This window comes from Mycena indigotica, assembly GCF_014461135.1.
Source record: "Mycena indigotica strain 171206Taipei chromosome Unknown Mind.scaff0007, whole genome shotgun sequence".
Classification (NCBI taxonomy): domain Eukaryota; kingdom Fungi; phylum Basidiomycota; class Agaricomycetes; order Agaricales; family Mycenaceae; genus Mycena; species Mycena indigotica.
Window position 1 is genome coordinate 2,353,160 of NW_023503006.1, and position 18,385 is coordinate 2,371,544.

The following is an 18,385-nucleotide window of genomic DNA, read 5'->3' on the forward strand; positions in this document are numbered from 1 at the left end:
ACCAAATCTATAATCTGTACCAGCCTAAAAATCGTCGCTTGTACCTGGAGGGCCAAATAAGAACCTGACAGTCCCTTCACTTCTTCCCAACAAGTCAATGTCGTCACCGCTGTAAAGCGCACTCGGGTCTGCACTTCCTAGAGGCTGGCGTTGCCTTTGCGGGTGCTCAGCTGCTCGTAACGCAATTTTTAATCGTATGAGCTGATCCGTATTCCATTGGATCGTCGATGGTTGTGGTTCAACCAGAGGGTGTGAAGTACGAGGCGATGGGTTTGTGGACGGTGATGAGGGCGTGCGGGGTGAAGTATTGAGTGTTTGTGTTTGGGCCCCTTGAATTAGCATGTCCAACAAGGTATGCGCAATGGCTATTCGATAATGAGTTGAGCTGTGAATAAAATAGTTCTCATGAACAGACCTTCAAGATCATCCACCTGGACCTGATATTTTTCCTCCCAGTCGCCGTTCCTACCCAGAGCCTCCGCAATCTCATGGGCAGATTTATCCCCGTCTGGCTGTTCAAACGACGAGAGCAAGGCCGCACTATAGAGAGCAGCAAGAGCCACGATGTGAGGGGGGAATTGCAACGGTACTAGGGTACGATGGCTAGTGCTCGTTCATTGACAATGCCAACCAGGGGGGAAAAACTGACCAATCAATCGTCAGCCGCCAGGCTAGCTTGGTTAGTTGTTTGCTGGCTAGCAGATATGACTATGGAATCGTCTACAAGCGCACAGCACGCACCTCCAAATGCTTTGCCCAACTTGATTACATACGGAAAGGGCATCCGCGACGTAAAATTGAAGCAGATAGTTTCCAGCAGTAACCGCTCAATAGACAACACCCTCTGCCTGTCGTTCTCGACGATGGTAGGGTCCATGCTGTCCACATCAACGATGCCGGCTGGGTGCTTCGATTTCGCGACCAACTCAGGGAAACGGATGGCATAAGACACTGCTAGCAGCTCCCGCGTCTTCTTCAAGGTGTCATGCATTTTGGTCGAAACGTATAGTGCAGCAAGGGAAACCTCCTTTCTTCGGATGAGACTACCCTTTCGCTCAAGGGAGAAGACATACGACATAGTTGAAGTCTTTACGCGGGAAAAAGAGATGAAATCGGTGGTACAGGTTTTGCGCCGTTGCAATCGTCCGTCGCGGGCTACGGATAGATGAGCAAGAAGCACATTCATAAGGCGTCCTTACAATCCAACGCGTGCGCCGAGAGTATCAATGAAGTTGCAGGCATTTTGCCTCACGCGTTCTTCCTGCGTCACGGACAGCTTTCCGCGTTGTTTCTCCGAAAGATATTCGGTCTCTGCTGGAGTAAAGTAGGGATGAAAGAATTTAGAAGAAGAGTGAGGTGCTGGCGATTGTACGCGAGATTGGTTCATGACTGGCTGCAGTAAATTTCAAGTCACACAGTCACGATCACATGTCATCTTCAAGTTCTGCTTTGAATTACACGACCTTGGTCGAGTAACGAGTTCAAACATTGCATGGAGCTCCTTTGTACATAGGGCTAACCAGTACACCAAAAATTCCACCTAACTCATGTGTCGTTGGGGAATGGTAACGGTGGGGTCAAGATCAACGGCACGTCGGTCCGCATCGTTGGCCCGATAAGATGGTCAAATGTAGGAGAATTGCTGACACGTGGCGTAAGGTCGTCCAAATCCCATAGCAGTCCGAGTGTTTTCAACACTGATGTCGCGCTGTAAGCTTCGACACCCCCCGTCTTGGGGTTAGTCCCCATGTTCTCGATATGACCCTTGGGCGAGTACGCCGATATCAAGAAAGTGGGAATGCGACCACCCAGACGGTCGAAGTGGAACGTATAGGTCTGGCCACTCTTGGTCTCCGTATAGCTCAGGTTATCGGTGGGGACTGCAAGTGGAGAAGGGACGTGATCATGGAAACCTCCGCTCTCGTCCATGGTGAGCAAGATTAACGTGTCATTCCAGTGCGGTCCTTGCCTCACGGCGTCGACAACTTGCTTAGTAAAGACCTGTCCATATGACACGTTTCCGTCCTATTCCTTCGGGTCAGTCACGATTCCAATCCTCGTATGTGAATGGATACTGACCGGGTGCATAGAATTTGTGTTGACACCACAACACGAAGGATTCAAGTACGAGAGTTGGGGCAAAAGTCCAAGGAAGGCATCTTGGAAGAAATTCTCAATGGGAACGATATTGGCAGTTGAGTGGGCTTTGACTGATGCATAAAACAAGGCATCCGGGGCGAAAGCACCATTAGTACCGTCATAGTTGATCTTCAGAAACAGTAGATTAGCGTTCAATCACAGCCAACACATCGCAACATACCCAGCTGATGTTATGCGCTGTGGCAGTTTGGAAAATGCTGACAATTAGGTGAGCGAGCAGATAGAACTGAGTAGGATATTACTTGTTCTGAGTTAGTCCAGCGACTGTAAATGAGGCGTCATTAGAACCATGGCCCGCAGAAGTGCCAGAAGTAGCACAGGCACGATTGGGGTTGGTGGGCTTGATAGCGTGAGAAGGAAAGCCGATGAAGACTGTGCACTTACGCCAGGAATGCATGAGAACCTGGAAAAGAATGGAGTCATTCAAGTGGCGACAAGAGGTAATGTTGATCTACCAATAATTGAATGTCGTGAAAGAGTCCACTATATCGGCGATTGTCGGAATCTCGCTTTCACTATAGTAGCCCATCACTTGCGCTGCTGCAAGGCTCGAGCCTATGGACGGATACGAAATGGTTTGTTTGTTGACGAAGCCCTGATTGGTCGCGACAAGAGTCCCGTTCTGGATGGCCGTATTATCTGGCGCAAATTGACCATAGAACTCGAAATTGTTTCCGGTTACGCTGTGGTCGGGATCGTTTAGCACAGAGTCGAAATCTTTGGACCTCGTGCAGAGCGTGGCGCCATTGGGTTTGGTGACATCAACAGGATTACAAACATCACCGACGTTGATAGGGTTGTCGAGCCCGGGACGATTTAAGCCACCAAGGAGATTGTCGAAGGAACGATTTTCGAGGAGGACCCAGACAACGTGCTGCCATGGCTATGTAAGACACCACTTGGAATGCATGACTAGCCGAGAACCTTGATCTTTTCCTTCATATTCGCGACTGACGCTGGCGATCCGGCGGTATATCCGAAGGGTGGGGCGTCGACCACCTCTGGAGACCGCGCAAAAGGCATCGATGTGGCGAGCAAGCTGCCAATGAAAGCAGCCGTAGTATTTGCCTTCATAGTGGGAAATGCGTTGGTTCCAGTCCCAGACTCACAGAGACTTTATCTTGCTGGGTGAATGGGTTCCATTGACTGACAATAGTGGAAGGCCATTACATCGCACGTGCGTGGCGACGCGTGGATGAGTAGTGCGAAGCCAGACGGCCCGACATCGAAGGCGGCGTCATCCCAGTTTGGGTTGTCGTTCCTTGCTCATGAAAATCTGGCCACTTTGATCATTGCAACTTGCGAATGAGCCAAAAGCGTAATCAAAAACGAGTTACCAAAAGACAGCAGCAGATATGAGGGGAATTTGAGCGTCCGCATTTGGAGCAACAACATCCTGACGAGAGAGTGCGAACGTTGAAGGTACGTAAAGTCATCACGGTCGACCTAGCACATGGCCAGTCGATAGGAACGTGAAGCAGAAGAGTTTCCAGTCAGTGGGCTAAAAATACAAGAGTTGAACATGCTATGCTGTCTTTCTCGTCATTACGACTTGAAAGCGAGGGAGAATTGCGCACCTGTTATATGTTATACCAAATCAATCCTCTCTCCAGTGAACCTGTCCTGATGACCAGCGATCCTCCCACATCGCTCTCTTGTGATATGTTTTTCTCAACTCCTTGTACTCCTTGATGAAATCATCGACCTCCTTCCCGTTTGGCGTCCCTGTACCGCCCACACTCGCAGATTGTTGAACAAAGGATGATGCAAGCTCTTCGGACGCATCGTCTTGCGCAGTCTTACTATGCTTTAGTCGCATCAGCAGAAACTGGGGGCTGAATCGCTGCGAGAATATTAGCCAAGGTTCGTCAAACCGAAGGTGTCCAAAACCTGATAGACTTCCCGCTGGTCTCTCTCAACAACCTTCCAGCGTTCTTCTAGATTTTTCGCGTCGTCAAATGCCTCTTTTGTTTCTGTGCGCAGCCTATGGAGGGGCTCTTGCAAGGATAGATTGCGCTCTGGAGAGTTATGAGAAGGAACTCGTAAAGCAACGATAGCCAACGCACTTGCGATGGACTCGTTAGCCATTCCTAACTCCGCTTGCGCCTGATACATGGCCTTGACGCGCGACAGAGAGTGAAATATGGCTTGGAAGTAAACAGGATCGGACAGTAAATCCTCTAGATCTTCTCGTCTAGTAAGCCTTTCAGAGATTGTAAATTTTAAGTTGTGAATTGCTCACGAGAGACTGGATAGTTCAGGAAACTCCGTTAGTAGCGGGGTCGTCATGGTACGATGAAGAGAATTGAACGTGACGCCTCTTCAACCTGACTGCCATGTCTGAAATTGTCCTCCCAGGCCAGATAGTACCTGCACAACATGTCAACCTCAAATTAGGGCCAGGCCTACTTCAAACAGCGTCGTCATCTATAATCGCGACGCGAGCAGGGTCTTTACACCACTCCACCAACCGTAGCAAGTGGTGGATTGAAAACAACTCGAGACGAGTCCGCCTTTGTGCTCATTGAACCAGCTCAAGTTTGAACATCAGTGTAGTATGTACCAGCCGCGCAAGAATCCGTAATCGGTGTCATTGTACAAAAGGCTGGCGAGGGCTTTCGCGTCGACATTGGCTCGGCTCACTCCGCTTCACTGGATGGTCTGGCATTCGAGGGTGTAACAAAACGGAGTAAACCAAATCTCAAAGTAAGCGAAGCTACAGCATATTGTCCTTGCTTATGGCCACACAGATCGGCACATTAGTTTACGCTCGTGTCTCCTTAGCGCATAAAGATATGGAGCCAGAGCTTGAATGCTTTGATGCTCAGACTCGGAAGGCAGCTGGGTTCGGAGAACTGAAAGGTGGTTTCATGGTCCGCTGTAGCCTGGGGATGAGTAGATCGTGAGCTCCCGATGACTCTGGCAAGATTCCATTACTGACAGCAAGAGGAAGACTCTTGAATCCAGACCATTTCCTGGTCGAGCTACTGGGAAGGCGTTTTCACCTCGAGATCGCAACTGGCGTCAATGGACGAGTCTGGATAAATACGAAAGAAATAAAAGAAACCATCGCCGTTGCACGCTGTATCGAAGCGGTAGATCCTGACGGAGGTGGAATGGATGAAACGGGTGTGCTGGAGTTATTGGACTCGTTGGGACTCTAGATGGTACACAAATAGAATACAGATTACAGCTATAAGCACACATCAGCCCTGGAGTTCAGGTAATAATAGGGCAAACGCACTTTTTCATTCATCCATGCGCGCTTTCTTCGTTGCTCTCCGTGAGCTAGTAGGAATGGTCTCCTCATCACTGGTGTCCCGTTGGCTGGCACTCGCACTGGCTCTCTTCCTTCGCTGATACTCGCGGTCTCGATGCTTCTTCAACTGCGACTGGTCCATCTCGTGGCGGCCTGTGGCTGGGGGAACAACAACAGTCGTCAATCCGGGTGTGCTCGGTTGCTTGAATAGCCCAGTCTCGTCTGTGTCTTCCCCATCGTGGAGTAGCTCAAGCGACTAGAGATGCTCATTGTGAGAGTGTATCGTCCTGGGACTTGGACAACTCACTTTAGCATATGTTAGACTGCTGTTGGAAAACAATCGCTCCCCATCCGCAACGTCGTATTTCCTGCGAGTGGCGTTCGAGTTCTTGAGGTACCCCTCGAACCCAATGATTATATTTCCCCCATTGTGCAATGCGGTCTCGGTCAGGTATGTTTTCTCTTGCTCGTATATTTGGCTTTCAATTTGCGCCTAGTAGTCATTGAGATGGGAAAGCAAGCGGACAGGAGGCACACACAAGCTGTTGGTCAATTGCGCGCTTCTTTGGCAAGGCGACCTTCAACGCCTCCTTGAGGACCTCGTATCGACCTTTGTCGTCAAGAGCAGGAGTCTCAGCCATGTGTGACCTTTGTGTGACGAGTACATGGTCTATGTACTCAGTTCCCCGCTTTCACTGAAAAGTCTTGCTAATATTCTCCCGACATCAGTAGAAGAATTCAAGTTGACTGCCCAAGGTATTAAATCCTTCTTGACCATCTCCTTCCCAAGCGGCGATTTCCTCCTCCTTCGCATAACAAGCTCGCCTTCCACAGGTGGCGGAAGATAGCCCAAATAATTGGAAATCCTCAACATGGGCGGAGAAATCATCTTTATGATGCGAATGACAACATATTTTTTGCCGTCCTCGATGTGTGACGGGTGAGCAGAGAGCTCAAAGCGGACGAGAGCTTTGCCTGGCCCAGGTCAATGAAAATGCCAGAGTTTTGGAGAAGAAAATGCACCTTGGTAGGGCCAAGTCAGTTTTTGCTTGATCTGGTCTACGAACGGGCCCCTAAGGCACAACAATTCGCTATCGCCGTTGGCGAAGAAGATGTGTAGATGATGTTTAACGCCAAATTCCGTGACGAATGGCTGGCTGAACGAATGCAGACGTGTCCGGAACCGTAACGCCATAGTTTCTCGGCAGTGGGCCAATTCTGCAAGGGTGACTAACCCGTCCTCCAAAAGAAGTCTCCGCAATGCGGGCAATTGCGTTCGGGCGAACCGAGCTGGAGGAAGCTCCCATGGGGTATGCCCATCCTCCAATATGAGGTCGGTACCAGTTGCAAAGTGATCCTGGGGATCTTGCTGTGGTTTGACACAACGGAAACGCAGAGCGCCAGCAACGGAGGTACCGTTCGGTGGTCGGTAGTAGTAGAGAAATCCAGTCGTTTTCGGCGGAAAGGGAACGATATTTTTCTGTGACTGCTGATAGTAGAGCATGGAGCGACACTCAGTTTTAGAGCCTTTCGCAACAAGGAAACGTCTGAGAGATGAGAGGTCTAGAAAATCTCTTGCTCTGAGTTTCGCAGGGTCGAGGGTAGATATTGCTGAGCTCGAAGCCGTCATACGCGCAATAGAGCATCTGGCTCTCGCCCACATAAGTACAACATGAACTGAGAGTGAGTTTTGGCTGGAAGGATGATTTTTCTCGTCACGTCCGTTGATGACCAATGATATTGTGTCACGAGATATCATTGATTTCAAGAGTGCCCACCATGTAGGATACATACAAAAATATTTTACAGGGTATATCATTTCCTTTCGTCACCCATTGTTCAATCAACTGTCCCAGATCGCCCCGAAAGCAGGAATTCCTCGACTCATGACGCCGTAGACCACCTTTTGCGTTAGTTTTTGGTTGGATATGATGCAGACGGCTTCGGCGTTGAACTCTTCCACAAGACGGAGAGTCAGCTAGAAGTTTGTGAGTTCAAGCACAAGCCCATTTAGTGGTGACTACCTTGACCATGTCCGGCTTGCCGTGTTTCTTGGTATCGTAGATGCAGGCCTCAGGATTGGCAGTGACGATTTCATCAACTAGCTTATCTCCAAAAGTCTCTCGGACGTTTGGTGAAGTCCAAAGGAGTCTAATCGGTATTTTGTTCTCGAGAATGCAAGGAGCACAGGGTCCAATGCCGCTTCCTGCCGCAGGGTAAGCACTTGAAAGAGATAGATGACAGGCAAAAAATGCCCTACCAGTTGCAACGAGCACAACTCTTCTGAACACTGCCAACCAGTTGAGTTGACAACTCTAACAGCATGGGAAATGGAACATACGTGGAACGATCCGAAGCACTCCAAAACAAGGTGCTCCGCGAATCCAGATGGACGTTGGCGGATCAGAAATCCGTTCCGAAGTCCAGTCTCCGGCTTTTGAGACCACAAGAGAGAAGCCTTTCTCGTTCGGGACCGGAATCGTGGCAAATCCATGCCAGTCCTGGGCAAAGGTCAGACCGAACGAGAGGGGGGGTCGAAATAATATGTACCTTCAGCGGATCGACGGCGAGGCGCACGAAACTTCCGGTTTTGGGGGTGGCTGAAATATATATTAGCGACTCCGGCATTTGCTTGACGAAAAACTCACCATGCGTGAAGTAAAGGCGAACTGGGGAAAGATGAGGCGAGTAAGATATCCATGGGGAAATGAACTCACCAGCATGTTTTGACAACACCTCACTCCGTACTGGGACTTTTCGAAGCCGAGTCCAGGGCAGGATGATTGAACCTTCTTAAAGTCAACAATAGCAAGAGGCGTGCGTTGAAAACGGACCAGTCATGACCAACAGCATCCAAAATGGGGCGGAGTGGACCAGAGCATGCGCAAGGGACTGGACTCCGCGATAATCATTCGTCAGCAAGACCACCTGACACCAGACGAGTGCAACACCGGTCCAACCGAGGTAACGGTGAACGCGTTCGAATGAATCGTGACGCTTGGTTCTCAGCGCGGGGTAAGCGAATGTCACGATGCCGAGGAGTAGAAGCAGGATGACATATGACACAGTAACAGTGGGGATAGAAGCCTGTCAGAGGTAAATAGACCGAGAGGAAAAGGGGGGTCAAGCGCACCGGGCCACCATGAACCAACTCTTTGGTGGCTTGTCCACAGGTAAGGATCAACCAAACAACTCCCGATGTCGCACTTCCACTGTGCAAGCCACCAATGTGATAGACTCTAATCGAAAGTTCATGACGGCAAACACCAAATGGAACTGCGGCAACTCACCGAGCACAAACCCGCCGAATCATCAATGGCCAGCTAGAAGGAACCGAACATAGAACATTGAAGAATGTGTTAATCACATAGTCCTGCCTCATCAAACTACATCTCGTTAGTCAAGTCAAATGCAGAATGCGCGGGTAACGGCCTACATCGCAACAAATAGATTAGCGAGTGTGATCAAGCCGAGTCGTTGTGCGTTGGCGCCACCACGAGCCAAGATAGCTATAAATATGGCCATGTTGGTGATGAAAACAATACCGAAGAGGCGGCGATAGAGAGAAAAGATTTGGTGGCGCAAATTGCGGAGCAGCTTTCCATGGACTTTTTCTGGTAGCTCATCGTCTTGGTAGCCATCCCAGAATTCTTTTTTAACGTCGAGCTCCGCAGCATTCGGGGGTTGGGATGGGTAGTCATGACCGACAATTGAATGTCGAACAAGTGCTAAAGGCGGCGTTGCGATCGCTACCTCCTTCTCGGGTTCTGAAGCGGGTGTATTGGTGGCGAGCGTAAGAGAGCTCATAGAGGACGAGTCGTCCGCGACTGCAAGTTGTCGTAGGGCAGTTTTGTCTATTTTGTCGTTTCTGTGATTAGATCAGATTAGATGAGATAATCAAAGGGACGAGATTATCGCACTTGGTTCTAGGGAATTCATTGATGGCATGAATATGGGAGGGGACCGCGTAATATGGCTGGATCTTGGCCGTCGCCGCTTTGACTTCCTCGACGTTGATAGTCTCTGGCGTAACGAACCCATGAAGAGCGCCGTCAACCACGATTGCACAAGCTGCCTTGACCCCGTGGCTGCTCTACATAGAGGGTCAGAGCTGAATGCAGCTACTCAACTCACACGAACCTCCATTGCAACAGCCACACCTGCAAGTTCAACGCGAAATCCTTTAACCTTGACCTGGTCGTCGATTCTTCCGAGATGCTCGAGAGTACCGTCAGCACGCCAGCAGCTATTTATGTCAGAACAACACATGTTCAAGAGGCCGATATTTACCCTAGATCCCCCGTGTTGAACATCATTGACCTACGGCAATTCAGTCAGTACCTGACTTTGATGGGAGGAAGGAAGGTATGCCCACCCGTCGTTCGCAAATGGGTCAAGTCGATAACGCTCTTGGGTTTTATCTGGGAGGTTGAGATATTGGCGTGAGACGCAAGCCCCACCGCCCCACATAATGCCAACGGCGCCTATGGGAACTGGCTTCGGGTGGGAAGGATTTCAGAAGACACGAAGGTCAAGAAGGAGGATGACGAACTTTCATCAGGTCATCGAGAATGTAAACTGTATTATTCGGAATCGGGCCACCAATGCTAATTGGGTCGCCGACTTGGTGCAGCTGCATGGTGTTGACTATTGTCACCTAGAACACACTCAACTATTTGATAAATTTTTCTGTTAACACCTACCTCCGTTGGGCCGCAGCAATTATAGAATCGTGTGGATCTTGCCCAAGAGTCTGCGAGTGCTGTAAAAATAGCGCATGAGTGATGGCGATCGAGGCTGAATTGCGTCAAAACTACCTGGAGGACAGGCTTCGCCAGCGACCGCCACAACCTTAATATTCGGATAATCCTCGACGCTATGTGGCGCGAGCATGGACGGGGTACCAATAACCACGTCAACCTTCTTCATGGTCGCCTTCCACTCTTTGGATGATTGGCCTCGAAGATATAGAGTGGCTCCGTTGCTCATCGAGCCAAGGATTTCCTGTGGAGTGCTCAGAAAAATGACACAATCTTCAGAGGTGACGAACCCAAGCAGCCATGTCAAACGATATGTTCATCAACTGTGAGACTCGCACGCCGGGGGCCATCCCAAGATTCCCCGGTTCGAGGCAGAGAACTGCGCGGCGACGTCAGTTTGGAGAATCAACTTCTGGGCGAGGAAGAGCTTACGATTGGTGACATTGCGGTGCAAGACATCAACCTTAATACACGATGAGCGAGAGAATGAAGCTTAAAAGGTGGGGCTGACCCCTTTCGGTGAGCCTGTCGTTCCTACGAGCACCATCAGCGAGCGAAATGAGTGTGAACAAAATGACGCACCGCTAGTGTAGATTACATAGACACTATCCGTCGATGAGGAGAGGTCCACGGGTGTGGGGCAACAATAGTCGGCGGAGCAATCGCAGAGTTGGTCGCGGTCGAGAATAATTGCCGGTGGTGGGGTGGACAAAATGGAAAGGCGATTAGAGAATTTGTCAAGCGTCAACACGACCTCCGCCCGCGAATCCTTCAAGATGTGTTGGAGAGACGCGTCAGAGACGATCTTGCCGTCGAGAGGCACGTATGCAGCGCCAGATTTGAGAACGCCAAGGATAGCAACGACCATCCAAATCGACCTGTCAACGAGGAGGCATACTCGGGAGCCTGGGCGGACATCTCCACTGCGGAGGCGAGCAGCAAGACACGTAGAGCGTCTATCCAGCTCAGCGTAGGTTATCGAGTCGTTAATGTCTTGGACAGCGATCGCGTTGGGGTTGGCGAGAGCGTGAAACTTGAATGCATGGTGGACGCATTCGAAGGGAGACGCGACGGTCGGCCCGACTCCGAACTTGACGAATTGGAGTCTATCGTTTTCAGAGAGTGCGTCCATCGAGTTGTGGGGTACCAGAGAGCACGATGCTGCATTTTAAATATTTGGAGCTGGTGCTAAGTTAGTAATGCGGGTCAGTTGGCACTGGGCGGGAATTGTAGAGAAATGCGTCTCATGGTGGATCGCGGAGGAATCTACACCGAAAAGGCCTGAGACAGGTAAGTTTTTCTCAGGAACGAATGACGTGGTGCCAGTCGGATTGTCGGATTGCTGTCCTGGTGATGTTGCGTTCGTCAAAGCCCAGTCTGGAAAGTGGTTTGCCGTGAAATGTCCGCTCAGAAGTTTGTTGGTCAAGCGCCAAGAGACAAATCTCGATTGTACTCGGGTTGAGCTCGGAGGTCGCAAGTACAACGTCCGCTTGTTATTGCATGGTTCACTGGTATTGTGATCATGGTGGTTCAAAACAAGAAGAAGCTGCGTGGGTTTTGATCGATTCGGTAGCGGCTGCTTGTTTCAAGTTGTTTGTGGAGGTACTCGTACGATTTGCCTTCTACCATGTTCATCGCCACGACCTCTGCGCCAGTCAACATAGCTTGCATCAAGTTTGTGTTTTCGATAAGCCATCGATGGGGTAGTTGATACGCTGTTGCGCAGGTACTGGGGCAAGAGAGACACCAAGCTCATTTTGCCTACCAATTCATCTCTATCTGTCACCCTTGACCAGGACCATCTTCGCTCCACCACGACATCTCGCGCGGATGCGTCCTTTACAAAGGACCGTCTTTGGCTCAATGGTGTCGAGGAAGACATCAAACCAGGTGGTCGTATGGCGACTTGTATTGCTGAAATGAAGCGATTGCGAAAAGAACTCGTTGAAAATGTCGACACGTCTGCTCCGACTGTGCGTTTCTTCTTCTTGTCTTCTTGACTTTCATCAGTTTATATTTGCAAGCTATCGACACTTTTTGTCCACATTGCTTCCTACAACAATTTCCCAACCGCCGCTGGCCTAGCTTCTTCTGCCTCGGGTTTTGCTGCCTTGACAGCATCTTTGGCAGCTCTATATGCTCTGCCGTCTCCTCCGACGGAGCTTTCCCTCATTGCCCGACAAGGGTCAGGCTCAGCATGCCGATCTCTTATGGGAGGTTTTGTCGCGTGGAACGCAGGCACCCTTGATTCAGGCGTCGACTCTCATGCGGTTCAGATCGCGGCAGAAACGCATTGGCCAGACATCCACGCTTTAATCTGTGTTGTCAGCGATACAAAGAAAGGAACTAGCTCTACGAGTGGTATGCAACGGACAGTCGAAACGTCCCCCTTGCTCCAACACCGCATCAAGCACGTTGTCCCCCAACGAATGAAAACAATATCAGAGGCCATCCTGGCCAAAGATTTCGACCGCTTCGCAGAGATTACAATGGCCGACTCCAACCAGTTCCATGCTGTTTGTTTGGACACATCACCGCCGATCTTCTATATGAACGATGTCAGCCGCGCTATCATTGCGGTCATCGAAGAGTACAACCGCGTTGCCTTACTGCCGGAGAATGGTGGAAAGCGCAAGGCAGCGTACACCTATGACGCGGGTCCAAATGCTGTTATCTACGCGCCGGCTGCCCACATCAAGGAGATAATAAGTCTGATTGCTCACTTCTTCCCTCAGCAAGAGACTTTCAAAGACCCTTTTGGCCTTTTTGGTCCGAACGGGATTGGTACCGGCTCTTTCGCCGCTGGCTTCAATGTAAACGTTGCAAAGACGTGGGAAACTGGCGCTGTCAAAAGTTTGATTCACACCAAGGTCGGCGATGGCCCTCGAGTTCTTGGTCAGGCAGACTCTGTACTCGGACAAGACGGCCTCCCGAAATCGTTACAATTGTAGTAGAGAAATGAATACATGATGTGGTTAGAGCGCTGAAATGTCATTATAAAAATACAAATGGTGCAAAGCATCTCATCTAAACCGCTGCCTTTCGATGACAGACTTTTGTCGCGAGTCACGTGAGACACGCCTATGGCAGTAGTCAGCAACAGCCATCCAAACGCGTGCTCAAGCCAGCCAACACACCAATAATATTCCATGACATCGCTCTGGCCGAGTTGTCGCAAGAAATTCTCATCGTGAGTGATAATGATGAGTTGGAAATTGGCATGGTTCTTTCGCTCCTTGATGATACTGCATAGAAATGATGAGTAGCGCAAGGGGATGGAAGAACGAAAAGGCACCAACTCAACGAGGCTCGAAGCGAGGGCGTCGATGTTCTCCGTATCCAACGCGTTGGTCGGCTCATCCAATGCAAGAATTCCGCAATTTTGACCAAAAGAATCGGAGAGCGCGAGGCGAATGATGATAGACGCGAGCATTTTCTGGCCGGCAGAGCATCGTCCACGCATGTCCATTTCCACCTGGTCCTTATTCATCACGACCTACAGCGACCAATCAAAAATCAAAAAAGACAGTTCAAGATGTTAGTCAGCGCATACGCGGTAGTTGTACGAGCGTTTGGAGGCGCCACCTTCGACGTCGGAGGCTATTCTAATACCGTCGATGTCTAGCTTTGTTGTAGCACGGGTACGGTGACAAGATTCAAGGAGAAACTCACCAGATCCTTGGTAAGTTTTATTCCACAAATGCTTCATCGTTTCGTTGACTTCATCCATCTTCAATGAGTGGTATTTCATGATAGCGCTGAAAGATTCGGTATTGGGAAGGTCATGAGGCAGACTCAGAGCACACGAACTTGTCAAGAGCTTTGGCATATTTCTCCAGGTCGTTGTTCGCCATATCGGACATCTGGTAGGTAGGCCAACACATTATTTCAGTCCCGACGTTTGATGCGTACCCGTACCTTAACTTTGATTAGCTGGTCCGTATACTTCCTGTTGACCTCCTTGAAATCCTTTAGGTCCGCTTCAAGGCCTTTTAGTTGAGACCTTTGAGAGTTGAGTTCACCGGCGAGGTGTGAATACTGTCATGAGGCGTCAACGTTTCTTCCCTCGGAAAAACAATAATTCGCAAACCCGGGTCTGTAACTCAGTCTCTTTCTCTTTCGAAGGACCATATTTTTCGTTGAACTGACGCTTCGCGCGGGCAGCACCTTCTATGTCAAGTTGACTCATCTTCTCCTCTTCTTTCTGAATGTCCCTGATCATCTTGCGAACCCGAAGGTTCTCTCGAATGATGGCCTCTTCAGCACCTTGCGCACTGATGTCTTTTTCAAGTTTACCAATAGCCTCCCGAGCAGTGTTCAATTGGCCGTCTTGAGTATCGATCGCATCTCGTAGGGTCGTTGCCTCCACTTCAGCTTCTTGCCAGAGTTGATCTCTTCGCCCGCGGGCATAACTGTAACGCATCAGCCTCACAAACGTTCAGTGATGGGCAAGTCTACTTCTCGATGCCCTTGTTCGTTTGTTTCAGTCGGTCGATGCTCGCTCGTAGTTCTTGGAAGAGAGTTTGCGCATCGGAAATTTGTGCCTGAAGATCTTTCTGTGCAAGCTCATGCTCCGACCTTAAGCCTTCGATCGGCCCGCCAGCATCCATGATTTTCGTGTCAACATCCTAACAAACGTCAGCTTCACAACTTGACACAAAGGATCCTTGCCTTGATCAAGGCGGAATTGGTTTGGATTTCCTGCTTGTTCTTCTCGATCTGTGTCTCTAATGATTCCTTCTCGCGGAGTTTACCCTCAAGATTGACTGCATTCATCTCCATCTTGTGAATGGTGTTCTCCAGAGCACGAATCGCACTGTTTTGCGTCTCCTTTTCTTTCATCACTGCTTCCTTCTGTTTTTCGTTCTTGCGGCTGGGCAAGTGTCAATATTTCACATTTACAATAAATTAAAACGGACCCAGTCCGCTACGTACATTTTCTCGCTGAGTTCTTCTAATTCATTTTGAACATCATCAATGGTCTTGAGGGAGCCTGTGAAGGACAACTGCTCCTCGACAGTGGCAATTTCATCGTTTGCCTTCTTGATCTCTTGTTGTAAGCGGGAGACCGTCTGTGCGTGCGTTTTGAGACCGCGAAGACCATTGATTTCCCGCTTCTGGTCAGTCATTTTTTCAGTAAACTGTGACGCAAGGTTAGAGGTGAAGTGCGAAGATGCTGATTGTTAGACCTCATCTGCCTTGCTAACACTCTTAGGGATCTTGGCATCCAGCTCTTTGACTTTTGCCTCTAGTGCTGGAACTTCGCGGTCTCGGAGCGTATCCCGAAGCATCAAGTGCGGCTTCATGTCTTGCAACTCTTTGACGAGGCTTTCCCATTCCGAAACCTCTGCTTGAAGATCACTGACAGTCGTGACGTTGGCGCGCCGAATTCGATCTTTGAGCTGGATATGAACATAGAAAATTAGTGTCAACCGACGAGGAAAAGAGGACGCACATTTCGCTCGAACTCTGGCATCTCATGATCCTCTAGATGCCGATTACAAGTCGTACAGGCTTTCTTCCGCTTGCTATCTTGCAAGATAGATTCGTAGATTTGAGTCCCACTTTTGGCCGCATTTGCAGTGCTGTCTAAGTTGTAATTTGGGAAGGACGACCAAGATAGAACCTACGAAATTCGGTAGGCCAATTCGCCACGAGCCTCCTCAATTTGGTCGTCGATGTCCTTGGCCGGGTGCTCCAACCCGTCCACGATCTTCTTCTCCATTGCTGAATTAACTGTGAGAACAACTCGATAACGGAGTCCTTTGTACCTTTTAGTTGCTCCTTCTTCTCTTTCAATTGTTGCTTGAGATTTGACAGAACACTATGCTGCTGTTGAAGCTCGTTATTGACGGTCGTCGAGTCCAGCTCAGTTTCCGAGAGCTCCCGCTCTCTCTCCCTTGAGCAGTGTCATTAATACATGACAAGTATGGAGAAGTTCTTACTCCAAAACTCGATTGACCTCTCGTTCAATCGTATTAGCATCAGCCTCGCCACCGCCAACAAGTCGTCGGTAAGCAGCACTAGCTGACGTTATTCTACCTGATTGTTGAGAATCGAGGGTGAAGACGAAAAAAATCCACGAACGTGTTGGCAATCTCCGCTGTCTTGTTCTTGACATCTACTTGCAAGTGCTTGAGCCTCGCACGTGAATCACTTTGCATATTGAGCGTTTTGAACTCAGAATTAAGTGCATCACGCTGTTCCTCGAGCGTTTTGACAATATTGGTCTTTTCTTGGATCTTGTCATCATACTTCGCGCTCTCCACGTCAGCCTTGGCCTTGCTCAAACGGTTCTGCTTTTCCTCGATGTCGCCTCGGAGACTGTTGACGTCCGCCATGATGGTTTGCATACTCTCCAGTTTTTCTTCGTGTTCCCTGACGAAGGTCTGCGCCTTGCTCTAAGAACCCAATGAGGAAACAGCAACAAATTAAAACGATTCATATGATACCAGTTGATTATGGAGAAGCTGGCGTTGTGCTTTATGTGCTTGAACAGCGCTGGTCAACTCACCGTGCTTTCGATTGTATGCCTCGCTCTCTGCATTACTGTCCGCCTGAGGGATATGATCAGTGAGCAATAACGAGAATAACGAGAGCACAACTTGGAGGCTAAGAGCTGTCTTCTTCTGCTTCTCGAATACATCGTCCAGCTTGGAAGTGAACTGGATGATGTTCTCTGCGTTCAGTCCTGAGTGCGTGAACCCCTTTATTCTATACTTGTCACTTGTCGCATGAATCAGGCGTTCACGCTCGGCTATTCGCTCTTGTTGAGCCTAGATGTATGGATGAATTATGGTATCACCAGCGGCCGAGGGGACAAACCTCATGCTCAGCTTTGAATGCTCCCAGTTGTTGGGCCAGCTGTGTCTGTTTCTGACGTGTTTCATTGAGGTTTTGTTCCAGACCATGAGCCTTGCTCCGCTGAGACCGCAATTTTTCACGTTGCGCTCGAGAATTCTCATCCGAATTGTTGAGTTTGGCCTGGAGTTCCTGGTCGCTCTCTGACAATTTATCAATACGACAACGGTTGAAACTCAGAAAACACGAACCTGATCTCTCCTGCATTGATGATTTTGTCTCTTCCAAGTCTTCCTTCAGCCGCTTGATATTTGCCTCGTACTGCTCCAACTGGTTGTAGATGTTTCGGAAGGAGCTGGCGGAGTCCGAAAACTTTTGATTCGCTTTCGCGAGCTCATCATATCTCTCCTTGGTCTCCTCGTATTCGACCTGTTTCTGAGCGATATCATCCCCAAGAGCAACAATGCGACTCCTAAGCTTGTCTGCGTGTTGTTTTTCCCTCGCAAGCCCTTCTAACCGCTCTTTCTCCGCTTTGAGTTCGGCAACACGATCTTTGCGGAGAGACTTGATAGAGTCGAGGGCTTTAGTATACCTGAATTATAGTTAACGACGAAGATATGGACTGCACAATAGAAGCACGTACTTCGTTGCCTCAAAGATGTCATCGAACTTCTTCTTGAGCGTTGAAGGTTCAGAAAGCGGCCAGTAAGAGTCTTCTTGGTGGCAAAATATGACATTCTCGAGAACGGCCTTGGATACGCCAAGTAATTGAGGGATTTCCTGATCCATTTCAGCACACTTGGTTGAAATTGCGCTCCTCTAGTTGCGATAAGTTGACCGGATGTATATGGCAGCACTCCTACCTTTCCACCTTTCTCAGAGTTAGCGTCCGCCAAAGCAAGAATACTCTCGAGAGTCTTCATTGTCAGCCCAGTTTTCTTCACAGTGACGCTAAGGTTACGGACCGCAAGCATGCGTGTCCCGTTGGCAGAGTTGAAGCGAAGTTTTACTTGTGCTTTCACCTCCTTTTCATTAGCCATCTTCGGGTCATGGATGAATGCACCACCGCGAGTGTTGGGCGGTTGGTCACCAGTCGTCGCATACTTGAGGCATTCGATAATTGTAGTTTTTCCGCTACCGTTGTGGCCGACTATGACCGTCACAGGGGAGAAGAATTCAATGACAGAGATTTGTTTGTCATCGAAAGAACTAGATGAGTTCAGCGTTGTCCTCAGCTTACAGGTGGAATGCGCACCGAATGCCACGAATAGCAAGTTTATTCAAAGACGACATCACCCCGCCGCGGATGGACTATTTCGCGTGACCTAGACTTAATGCGCAGAGTTGGCTAGGGTCGGAGGAAGAATTGTGGATCAACTAAGTTTGGGAGGAGGTCGCGTCGAGT

At 49.4% G+C, this 18,385-nt stretch overlaps 9 protein-coding genes across 9 annotated transcripts; 2 read left to right on the top strand and 7 right to left on the bottom strand.

Annotated features, from left to right (window-relative positions):
* Positions 1-24: 24 nt before the first annotated feature.
* MIND_00849500 (Cyclin N-terminal domain-containing protein) lies at positions 25-1,387 on the bottom strand (the record flags this gene model as incomplete). Its single annotated transcript, XM_037365158.1, has 6 exons — positions 25-365; positions 416-603; positions 650-695; positions 742-1,027; positions 1,074-1,155; positions 1,200-1,387. 6 exons carry the CDS (start codon positions 1,385-1,387, stop codon positions 25-27), a joined length of 1,131 nt encoding a protein of 376 aa, XP_037218400.1.
* Positions 1,388-1,545: 158 nt separating this feature from the next.
* Positions 1,546-3,234, bottom strand: MIND_00849600 (Phosphatidylglycerol specific phospholipase C; the record flags this gene model as incomplete). Its single annotated transcript, XM_037365159.1, has 7 exons — positions 1,546-2,025; positions 2,080-2,268; positions 2,321-2,357; positions 2,403-2,500; positions 2,545-2,563; positions 2,616-3,034; positions 3,085-3,234. 7 exons carry the CDS (start codon positions 3,232-3,234, stop codon positions 1,546-1,548), a joined length of 1,392 nt encoding a protein of 463 aa, XP_037218401.1.
* Positions 3,235-3,757: 523 nt separating this feature from the next.
* Positions 3,758-4,449, bottom strand: MIND_00849700 (uncharacterized protein; the record flags this gene model as incomplete). Its single annotated transcript, XM_037365160.1, has 4 exons — positions 3,758-4,003; positions 4,051-4,178; positions 4,227-4,354; positions 4,403-4,449. 4 exons carry the CDS (start codon positions 4,447-4,449, stop codon positions 3,758-3,760), a joined length of 549 nt encoding a protein of 182 aa, XP_037218402.1.
* Positions 4,450-4,496: 47 nt separating this feature from the next.
* MIND_00849800 (uncharacterized protein) lies at positions 4,497-5,324 on the top strand (the record flags this gene model as incomplete). The annotated part of the gene is made up of 4 exons (XM_037365161.1): positions 4,497-4,667; positions 4,717-4,866; positions 4,911-5,062; positions 5,114-5,324. 4 exons carry the CDS (start codon positions 4,497-4,499, stop codon positions 5,322-5,324), a joined length of 684 nt encoding a protein of 227 aa, XP_037218403.1.
* An 84-nt stretch (positions 5,325-5,408) lies between these two features.
* MIND_00849900 (uncharacterized protein) lies at positions 5,409-6,060 on the bottom strand (the record flags this gene model as incomplete). Its single annotated transcript, XM_037365162.1, has 3 exons — positions 5,409-5,675; positions 5,727-5,912; positions 5,959-6,060. 3 exons carry the CDS (start codon positions 6,058-6,060, stop codon positions 5,409-5,411), a joined length of 555 nt encoding a protein of 184 aa, XP_037218404.1.
* Positions 6,061-6,089: 29 nt separating this feature from the next.
* On the bottom strand, positions 6,090-7,112 carry MIND_00850000 (uncharacterized protein; the record flags this gene model as incomplete). Its single annotated transcript, XM_037365163.1, has 2 exons — positions 6,443-7,112; positions 6,090-6,394 (listed from the first exon to the last, which is right to left on the bottom strand). The coding sequence occupies exons 1-2, from the start codon at positions 7,080-7,082 to the stop codon at positions 6,090-6,092; spliced, it is 945 nt and encodes a 314-aa protein (XP_037218405.1). The 5' UTR covers positions 7,083-7,112.
* A 150-nt stretch (positions 7,113-7,262) lies between these two features.
* On the bottom strand, positions 7,263-11,311 carry MIND_00850100 (Nonribosomal peptide synthetase 12; the record flags this gene model as incomplete). Its single annotated transcript, XM_037365164.1, has 22 exons — positions 7,263-7,397; positions 7,444-7,625; positions 7,680-7,709; positions 7,761-7,920; positions 7,970-8,019; positions 8,068-8,088; positions 8,137-8,208; positions 8,254-8,506; positions 8,553-8,658; positions 8,710-8,805; positions 8,856-9,287; positions 9,340-9,512; positions 9,560-9,665; positions 9,710-9,739; positions 9,795-9,916; positions 9,972-10,076; positions 10,123-10,181; positions 10,237-10,423; positions 10,470-10,558; positions 10,612-10,642; positions 10,691-10,713; positions 10,762-11,311. 22 exons carry the CDS (start codon positions 11,309-11,311, stop codon positions 7,263-7,265), a joined length of 3,012 nt encoding a protein of 1,003 aa, XP_037218406.1.
* Positions 11,312-11,806: 495 nt separating this feature from the next.
* MIND_00850200 (Diphosphomevalonate decarboxylase) lies at positions 11,807-13,130 on the top strand (the record flags this gene model as incomplete). The annotated part of the gene is made up of 3 exons (XM_037365165.1): positions 11,807-11,853; positions 11,906-12,152; positions 12,204-13,130. 3 exons carry the CDS (start codon positions 11,807-11,809, stop codon positions 13,128-13,130), a joined length of 1,221 nt encoding a protein of 406 aa, XP_037218407.1.
* A 72-nt stretch (positions 13,131-13,202) lies between these two features.
* MIND_00850300 (AAA-23 domain-containing protein) lies at positions 13,203-18,273 on the bottom strand (the record flags this gene model as incomplete). Its single annotated transcript, XM_037365166.1, has 23 exons — positions 13,203-13,260; positions 13,317-13,424; positions 13,479-13,675; positions 13,733-13,800; positions 13,852-13,937; positions 13,990-14,042; positions 14,098-14,217; positions 14,270-14,591; positions 14,638-14,807; positions 14,836-15,052; positions 15,115-15,320; positions 15,369-15,581; positions 15,635-15,764; positions 15,810-15,906; positions 15,951-16,078; positions 16,125-16,217; positions 16,267-16,580; positions 16,632-16,955; positions 17,005-17,183; positions 17,232-17,572; positions 17,624-17,799; positions 17,844-18,189; positions 18,236-18,273. The coding sequence occupies 23 exons, from the start codon at positions 18,271-18,273 to the stop codon at positions 13,203-13,205; spliced, it is 3,984 nt and encodes a 1,327-aa protein (XP_037218408.1).
* Positions 18,274-18,385: the final 112 nt, after the last annotated feature.